Below are 10,000 nucleotides of genomic sequence, written 5' to 3'. Positions count from 1 at the left end.
TCAATACTTTGTTATAATATACCCTTTGTTGGCAATGACAGAGGTCAAACGTTTTCTGTAAGTCTTCACAAGGTTGTCACACACTGTTGCTGGTATTTTGGCCCATTCCTCAAGAGCAGTAATGTTTTGGGGCTGTCGCTGGGCAACACGGATTTTCAACTCCCTCCAAAGATTTTCTATGGGGTTGAGATCTGGAGACTGGCTAGGCCACTCCAGGACCTTGAAATGCTTCTTACGAAGCCACTCCTTCATTGCCCGGGCGATGTGTTTGGGATCATTGTCATGCTGAAAGACCCAGCCACGTTTCATCTTCAATGCCCTTGCTGATGGAAGGAGGTTTTCACTCAAAATCTCACGATACATGGCCCCATTCATTCTTTCGTTTACACAGATCAGTCGTCCTGGTCCCTTTGCAGAAAAACAGCCCCAAAGCATGATGTTTCCACCCCCATGCTTCACAGTAGGTATGGTGTTCTTTGGATGCAACTCAGCATTCTTTCTCCTCCAAACACGACAAGTTGAGTTTTTACCAAAAAGTTATATTTTGGTTTCATCTGACCATATGACATTCTCCCAATCCTCTTCTGGATCATCCAAATGCTCTCTAGCAAACTTCAGACGGGCCTGGACATGTACTGGCTTAAGCAGGGGGACACATCTGGCACTGCAGGATTTGAGTCCCTGGCAGCGCAGTGTGTTACTGATGTAGCCTTTGTTACTTTGGTCCCAGCTCTCTGCAGGTCATTCACTAGGTCCCCCCGTGTGGTTCTGGGATTTTTGCTCACAGTTCTTGTGATCATTTTGACCCCACAGGGTGAGATCTTGCGTGGAGCCCCAGATCAAGGGAGATTATCAGTGGTCTTGTATGTCTTCCATTTTCTAATAAGTGCTCCCACAGTTGATTTCTTCACACCAAGCTGCTTACCTATTGCAGATTCAGTCTTCCCAGCCTGGTGCAAGTCTACAATTTTGTTTCTGGTGTCCTTTGACAGCTCTTTGGTCTTGGCCATGGTGGAGTTTGGAGTGTGACTGTTTGAGGTTGTGGACAGATGTCTTTTATACTGACAACGTGTGTGTGATGCTGAAGAGTGTGTGTGTGTGTGTGTGTGAGTGTGAGTGTGAGTGTGTGTGTGTGAGTGTGAGTGTGTGTGTCTCAGGAGGCTGTGTGTAAATGGCAGTCCTCGTCTCAGTGCAGCAGCTGTTGTTTCTCATCTCCAGCTCTTTAAACTCTGTTTCTCTCAGGACTTTCTGGCAGCATGAACTACGACGAGGCCAGTGAGGATGATGATGATGATGATGAAGCTGAAGAGCCGAACACAGAGAGCACTCGTCCTGCGTCGGCCTCCAGCACCAAATCCACCACGGTCAGACAGACACAACAACCTCCACACAAACAGAGTCACACCGTCTTGGGCAAATGGACTCTTAAGTGTCTGCGTATTTCTGCTAAACTCTCAGTGCTCCGCAAGCATTGCTATAGTGTTGTCTTACAGCAAACTGTAGCAAACTCTTTCGGTCTTATCATATAACTGTCAATTTACAAATAATTACAATATAGTATATTACAGTGGGGAAAAAAAGAGGAATTTACCAATTAATTCTTTAAAAATCCTACAATGTGATTTTCTGGATTTTTTTTCTCATTTTGTCTCTCATAGTTGAGGTATACCTATGATGAAAATTACAGGCCTCTCTCATCTTTTTAAGTGGGAGAACTTGCACAATTGGTGGCTGACTAAATACTTTTTTGCCCCACTGTATATATATTAGTAACTATAGTAAACATAACATTTTAGTGTATTATATTAAACCGCAATGTTTCAGTGAATTACAGAAGCTTTAAATAAAAAACGAAATAAAAAAAATATCATTTTGTTTTTCTAATCAAAATAAAAAAAATATAAAACATTAAAAATATACTTAAATATAAAATAAATTGATTAAAATAAATAAACAATGGGAAAATAGCTTAAAATAAATAAATAATAAAAGTAGATTAAAATAAATAAATAATGAAAAAATATTAAAATAATAAAATATAAAAAATGATTAAAATAAATAAATAAATAATGTGAAAATAGATTAAAATAAAAAATAAATAATGAAAAAAAATTAAATAAATAAATGTTAGATTAAAAATTACAAAGAATACAAATTTAATTAAAATAAATTAATAAATACTAAAACATTAGATTAAAAATATAAATACAATTAAATTAAAATAAATAAATTGATTAATAAATAATACTAATTTTATTAAAATAATTAAAATAATAAAATATTTCAAAAAAGATTTAAAATATTATGTAACAATTGAAATAAATAATAGATAAAAAATCTAAATATACAATTAAATTATCTATTTGTTTAAAATATAAATAGATAAAACTAAGTAAATAATAAAAAAAGAGATTTAAAATAAATGAATAATAATTAAAAATTGGAATAAATAAATAAAAACACCTTAATAATGGTGAACCATATCAATATTGCTTGGTCCTGTTGTGTAACACTGCCTCAAGGTTTCATTTTGTGCTTCATTTTCTCAGAATTTCCATACACTGCGCTGCATTGGAAGTTGCAGCGTCCTAAAAGCGGAAGCGATTGTGCATAGAGTCCATTAAACTCTGAATATTAAACTGGGATATGGGATTTCATTCAGTTTGTGAACTTTCCTCATGTTCTCAGAGACAGAGATTGCACCCTGTGAGAATAATGAATGATATGCCTGTTAGAGGACTAAATGTGTGTGTTTTGTCTTCTGTCCCGTCAGGAGTGTCTCCAGCTGGGTTCTCTGTCGGCTGAGGGCTCCTCCGTTGAGGTGGATAATCTGGAGGAGTTTGTGCTCCGTCCGGCTCCGCGGGGAGTCACGGTCAAGTGTCGCATCTCGCGGGACAAGAAGGGCATGGACCGCGGCCTCTATCCCACGTACTTCATGCACCTGGAGAGAGAAGACGGCAAGAAGGTCTGATCTGAATGCAACGCATCCTTCACAATCACTTCTGCTCACGTTTAATCGCTCTCTCTCTCTTTCATCAGGTGTTCTTATTGGCCGGACGCAAGAGGAAAAAGAGCAAAACATCCAACTATCTGATCTCTGTAGACGCCACAGATCTGTCCCGTGAGGGCGAGAGCTTCATAGGAAAACTGAGGTGCCTCTCTGGTGTTTTTTGTCTGGTATTAAAGGGTTAGTTCACCCAAAAATGAAAATTAGCCCATAAATTACTCACCCTCAAGTCATCCTAGGTGTATATGACTTTCTTCTTTCAGACGAATCCAGTCGGAGTTATATAAAAAATTGTCTTTGATCTTTCAAGCTGTTTAATGGCACTCAGCGGGTGTTGCATGCATCTGTCCAAGAAAAGGTAAATAAAAAGCACCCATCCATAAAAAAAGTGTCTCACACGGCTCCGGGGGGTGAACAACGGCCTTCTGTAGCGAATCGATGCGTTTTTGTAAGAAAAATATCCATATTCAAACGTAATAATCACTTTAATGCAGCTTGCGCTCACTGTTGTACACGGAAGCAGCTCCGGGCGGATGACGTATGAGTTCAGCACTGCGCATGCGCCGGTGAGTCTCGTTACTGAAGAACGTTTAATCATAACTTTAAGATGACCTTGCCATGTTCGTCACTTCTGAGCGGCGCATGCGCAGCGCCGGCCTCATACGTCATCCGCCCGGAGCTGCTTCCGTGTACAACTGCTGGCGTAAGCTACATTAAAGTGATTATTATGTTTTGAATATGGATATTTTTCATACAAAAGCGCATCGATTCGCTACAGGAGGCCTTTGTTCACCCCCCGGAGCCGTGTGAGGCACTTTTTTTATGGATGGGCGCTTTTTATTTGACTTCTTTTGGACTGAAGCATGCAACACCCGCTGAGTGGCATTAAACAGCTATTTTTAATATAACTCCGACTGGATTCGTCTGAAAGAAGAAAGTCATATACACCTAGGATGACTTGAGGGTGAGTAATTTATGGGCTAATTTTCATTTTTGGGTGAACTAACCCTTTAACTCATCTCGTCTCAGGAGATTCAACCTCTAAATGATCGGATCATATTTAACACTGTGAACTTGCGATCAATCGGATGATTCTGGTTCAATACAAGATCTATTGACAGCGTTTGTGACATTCAGTCAGTTACCACAGAAAACTATTTCAACTCATCCCGTTTATTTTAAAGAGTAAATTGTGGTTTCAGTACTGTGTTTTTAATCGAAGCACATGAGCATGACACTAAATAAAAGGGAGTGTTGGGGGGGCGTGAAAAAGTTAGGAATAAAAACAGTGTACAAAATGTAAATAAATAAATTAAATGTAAATAATTTCAATTCATAAATTAATAAAATAATAATAAATTAAATAAAATGTATTAAATAAAAAAAATACTAAATTAGATTAAAATACATAAATAAAAAATAATTGTTTAAAATAAATTATTTATTTTATAAATAAATAATAGTGCTGTCAAAAGACTAAACGTGATTAATCGCATCCAAAATAATTTTTTTTGTTTACATAATATATGTGTGTGTACTGTGTATATTTATTATGAATATATAAATACACACACATGCGTGTATATATTTCAGAAATATATGCTATGTTTATATATTAAATATATTTATATATAATATAGATTTTATGAATATAAATATATACATGTACATATTTTCAATATATATACTGTATGTGTGTGTATTTATATAAACATAATAAATATACACAGTACACACACATGTATTATGTAAACAAAAACTTTTATTTTGGATTAATCTTTTGACAGCACTATTAAATAATAATTGTATTAAAATAAATTAATAATCAAAAATGTATTAGAATAACATAATAATATATTTTTTAAATAAATAACAATTTGATTAAAATAAAAATGTAACAAATAATAAAAGTAATACAAAATGTTAAAATAAAAAATTTAAATGTATATTTAAATAAAAAAAGTAAATAAATAATGATAGATTTCAGTAAACAATAAAAAATAGGTTAAAATAAAAATATAATAATACATCTAAGTAGAAAATATGTAGTAATTTAATGTAATAGGTACTAAATATTTTCTAAATAACATTTTACACATTTCTAATATGATTATTTTCACAGTATAAATCTTTAAACATGAAAATATATAGCTGCCTTTTGAATTTTAGGATGGCGTCTAAAATTGGCGACATTGTGTATATTTTTTACTGAATAATTAATGTGCTTTATTACACATACTGATAAAAAATGTATAGCTTGAATGCACTGTAAGTCGCTTTGGATAAAAGCGTCTGCTAAATGCATACATTTAATTTAATTTCATTTATTAAAATCACAGGCTTCACATTTGTCCTTTTAACCCTTCGCTGCCCAACTCCACGACTGAAAACACATTTTGATTGAGCTGATGTTCTGCCTCGGATGCTGTCCGTAGATCAGGAGTTGATGATGTTCAGTGTTCACCGCAGGTCTAATCTGATGGGAACCAAGTTTACTGTGTATGATAACGGCACGAATCCCTCGAAAACCCCCGGAGCGCTGCTGGAGGAAACCAACACACGGCAGGAGCTCGCCGCCATCTGCTACGTCAGTGTGTCTCTGTTCCTCTCGGTTTCTGACTGTTTTTGCCCATTTCTTATTGCTGTGTGTGTTTGTGTTTTTAGGAGACCAATGTTCTGGGCTTCAAAGGGCCGCGGAAGATGACCGTCGTCATTCCTGGCATGAACATGAACTTCGAGCGGGTTCCGGTTCGGCCCGCGTGTGTGAGTGTCTCCGCTCGCAGCTGTCAATCAAATCATTAGGATGAGCGCAGCTGCTGATGCATGAACGCGTGTGTGTTTCAGGAGCAGGAGTCTCTGCTGAGTAAATGGCAGAATCACTCGCTGGAGAATCTGATCGAGCTGCATAATAAAGCGCCGGTGTGGAACGACGACACGCAGTCCTACGTGCTGAACTTCCACGGCAGAGTCACGCAGGCCTCCGTCAAGAACTTCCAGATCGTCCACGACAACGACCGTAAGTTACCTCAGATCTGTCACACGTCAGCCAGTGTGAAATATATACACACCTATACATATATACATACAGTATATATATATATATATATGATCCTGGACCACAAAACCAGTCATAAGGGCCAATTTATACATCATCTGAAAGCTGAATAAATAAGCTTCCATTGATGTGTGGTTTGTTAGGATAGGACAATATTTGGCTGAGATACAACTATTTGAAAATCTGGAATCTGAGGATGCAAAAAAATCTAAATATTGAGAAAATCATCTTTAAAGTTGTTCAAATTAAGTTCTTAGCAATGCATATTACTAATCAAACATTAAGTTTTGATATATTTATGGTAGGAAATGTACAAAATATCTTCATGAAACATGATCTTTACTTAATATCCTAATGATTTTTGGCATAAAAGAAAAATGTATAATTTTGATCCATACAATGTATTGTTGTCTATTGCTACAAATATCCCCCAGCGACTCAACACTGCTTTTGTGCTCCAGGCTCACATATAATATGTGTGTGTGTGTGTGTGTGTGTATATATATATATATATATAGATGTATTTTTATGAGAAATATTTTGATATCATATTCAAAATATAGATTTTTCTTTTTATATTTTCTGTTTTCATTTTAATGTTAGTTGAAATGTTAGTAATTTTAAAGTTGTTGTAGTAATTTTTTTATTTTATATAATTTTTATTACTTTTTATTTTAGTTTTAGTTTGTTACTTTTGTACCACGTATAGATAATATTTTGAATTCGTTTTTTTTTCTGTTTTCTTTTTAATTTTATTTGAAGTGTTAGTAATTTTGAAGTTGTTGTAGTCATTTTTCATAAAAAAAAAGTTCCAGTTTTTATTTCCTTATATTTCAGTTTTAGTTATTTTCGTAAATCACGTTAAACTAAATGAAAACGAGAAATATTGCCTCTTTATTTTCTATTTTAATTTTAATTTTAGTTGTAGTATTAGTAATTTAAGTTGTTTTAGTCATTTTAATTTTTTGTTATTTTTCTAATATGTATATAATTTTTATTTCAGTTTTAGTTATTTTAGTACAACAAGTCAAAGTAAATGAGAAATGTTTCCTTTTTATTTTCATATTTTCTTTATTCTATTTTTTATTTTAATTTAGTTGAAATATCGGTAATTTTAAAGTTGTTTTAGTAATGTTTATTATTTTATATATTTGTTATTTTATTTTTTTAATGTCTATTTTTAGTTTTTATAAATTTGTATTTAATTTTTAGTTATAGTTATTTTAGAACATCACATTAAACTAAATGAAATTAAGAAATGTTGGCAACTAGCTGAAATAAAATAAGTTAAAGCTTTTTTTAATAATTAAAAAAAAATATATATATATATTTAATTTTATAAGAACTTTGTACAAAATTACAATTAAAAAGAGCAAAAAAAGTATATATATATATATATAAAATTTAAATGAATAAATCTAATCTATCATATATTGCCTTCTTCATGTAATTTGACTTTCCAGGTAGGTTTCTCCTGCTCAACATTTAAGGTTTGCCTTTGATTTTGTTCTGTTGTTGTGATTGTGTGTTGGTGTGTTTGCAGCTGACTACATCGTGATGCAGTTTGGTCGTGTGGCGGAGGACATCTTCACTCTGGACTTTAACTACCCCATGTGCGCCCTGCAGGCCTTTTCTATCGGCCTGTCCAGCTTCGACAGCAAACTAGCCTGCGAGTGACCACGTGACACGCCTCAACCGTACACGCACACACACACACACACACACACACACACAGGTGCTTCACTCAGGACACTAGAGCACAGTCGTCCTCACCGCGTCTCCAGTGTGTCCGAGGAATTGTGCTATATCACAATAATTAGAAATAAAAGGACCAAATTAATTGTTTTGTAAAGGAAACACATCGAATCATTTAACTTTTTACTACATGAAATAACTGACCAGATGATCCTGCAACTTATTTTCCTGGTTTCTTTTTCCGAAAAAGAGAAGATTCGCTGGATTTATGCTTTAATGGACCAATAGAAAAGAAAACTGAGGGATATTCTGAAACTGAGAGATTTTATTTCTGCTTTTTATGATGTTTTCTGTGATGTTTTGTAAGTGTCTGATGGATATGAAGAGTATGTTGTTATGGAGAATCTCACAGATTTTTATTGAAACTTGTTTCTGCCACGGGATAAAAAAAAAAAAAAAAGGTAATTGTGACTCTCAATTCTGACTTTTCTTCTCAGAATTTTTAGTTTATATCACGCAATTTTGCATTTATATCTTGCAATTCTGCACTTATATCTTATTCTGTTTATATCTTGCTATTCTGAGTTTATATCGCACAATTTGCAGAGTCCAAAGTTTATATCTTGGAAATTCAGATTTTTTTCTCACAATTCTGAATTGCAAGAAAAAAGTCTAAATTGTGAGAAAAACTCAGAACTACGAAATATAGTCACAATTACTTTTTTTTTTTTTTATCCCGAGGAAACAAGCTTCCATAGATTTCATCACTGAAATTAAAAGAAAAAAAAATAAGAAGTTATATTTTGCATTGAGAAAAATAAAAACAAAACAATCATGTAATAGAGCAATTGGGAATTATCCAGATGCATTATGGTAGGGAAAGTTTTCATATCTAAAAATATGCTTCATTTTTTTTCTTTTTGTTATCAAGGTGATATGTGTCCTAGATGTATTTTCATGAGATTTACATTTTTTATTTGGATGATGTTAATGTAATATTTTGCATGTTTAAATATGACATTTTAACACCTTCTGTTTTTAAAGGTAGTCTGTTATTTGTCTTTACACTAGTCTTTGCTCACCAAAAATCCCTGAGGAAACACATTGCATGTTAATAAATGAGGAGAAGCGCTGGACTCTTTGTTAACCTTTAAAAAGTGACGCACACTTCCGGTTCTTACCGCTGCTGCATGGATGGTGAAAGTTGCCTTAACACGTGGCTGGAGTGTAAATAGTGCCTGATTGCTGGGTCACAGAAGAGCGTTTACATCTTGAGAAACTGTTGAAAAAAAGGGAAGCTCAAGCACCTTTGTTCCTGTTCAGTGTGTTTCCTATTAATATGATTGATGTGTTGATATTCTTCATATGTTGTGTCTGTCAGCCAAGAGTGTACTGATATATATATATATATATATATATATATCCAAAAAGCTAAATATTTTTGTTTTCATTTTAAACCAATAACCTGTTTGCACATACTGTATTTTATGATGACACTGTTGGTAGAAATACAGTAATTAAAAGTCATAAATATGAAAAAAAACAAATGCATTACTGTTGATCCTGATCACGTGACACATGGGCTTGAAACTACACAAGGCCTTAGCTCATATAGAGCATAGACTGTAAAAGAAATAAAACAAAAAGAAATATATAGTCGATAGATAGTCTTTGAAGCTATTTGGACCTTCAGTCCGTTGGTCCCCATTGAAGTCCATTATATGGAGAAAAATCCTGGAATGTTTTCCTCAAAAACCATAATTTCTTTGCGACTGAAGACAGAAAGATATGAACATCTTGGATTGCATGGGCGTGAGTAAATAATCAGGACATTTTTATTCTGATAGTGAACTAATCCTATAAGTTAAAAGGGTCATATGATGCTGCTAAAAAGAACATTATTTTGTGTATTTGGTGTAATGAAATGTGTTTATGCGGTTTAAGGTTAAAAAAACACATTATTTTCCACATACTGTACATTATTGTTTCTCCTCTATGCCCCGCCTTTCTGAAACGCGTCGATTTTTACAAAGCTCATCGGTCTGAAAAGTGAGGTGTGCTCTGATTGGCCAGCTATCCAGTGTGTTGTGATTGGCTGAATACCTCAAGCGTGTGACGGAAATGTTACCATATTGTGATGATGCCCTGTCAGGCCGGAGCGATGATTCAAAAACATGAAAACCCATTATAAACGAGGCATTTGTTGCATCCAGTGGGGACATAATTACTGATTATAATGACTT

At 34.1% G+C, this 10,000-nt stretch overlaps 1 protein-coding gene across 1 annotated transcript in view; it reads left to right on the top strand.

The window, feature by feature from the left end:
* Positions 1 to 8,195, top strand: part of tulp3 (TUB like protein 3) — a 14,208-nt gene extending 6,013 nt beyond the window's left edge. Inside the window, exons 5-10 of the mRNA XM_016254708.1 lie at positions 2,774 to 2,965; positions 3,040 to 3,152; positions 5,477 to 5,594; positions 5,672 to 5,770; positions 5,852 to 6,023; positions 7,606 to 8,195. Of these exons, the coding sequence (XP_016110194.1) occupies positions 2,774 to 2,965; positions 3,040 to 3,152; positions 5,477 to 5,594; positions 5,672 to 5,770; positions 5,852 to 6,023; positions 7,606 to 7,739 (828 nt within the window). The 3' untranslated portion in view covers positions 7,740 to 8,195. The remainder of the gene's footprint in view (positions 1 to 2,773; positions 2,966 to 3,039; positions 3,153 to 5,476; positions 5,595 to 5,671; positions 5,771 to 5,851; positions 6,024 to 7,605) is intronic.
* The last annotated feature ends 1,805 nt before the right edge of the window (positions 8,196 to 10,000 follow it).

The sequence above is a fragment of the Sinocyclocheilus grahami genome, unplaced genomic scaffold (genome assembly GCF_001515645.1).
Source record: "Sinocyclocheilus grahami isolate Dianchi unplaced genomic scaffold, SAMN03320097.WGS_v1.1 scaffold1275.1, whole genome shotgun sequence".
Taxonomy (NCBI): domain Eukaryota; kingdom Metazoa; phylum Chordata; class Actinopteri; order Cypriniformes; family Cyprinidae; genus Sinocyclocheilus; species Sinocyclocheilus grahami.
The sequence above is the reverse complement of the archived record's forward strand: the minus strand, read 5'-3'. Positions and strand labels throughout refer to the sequence as shown.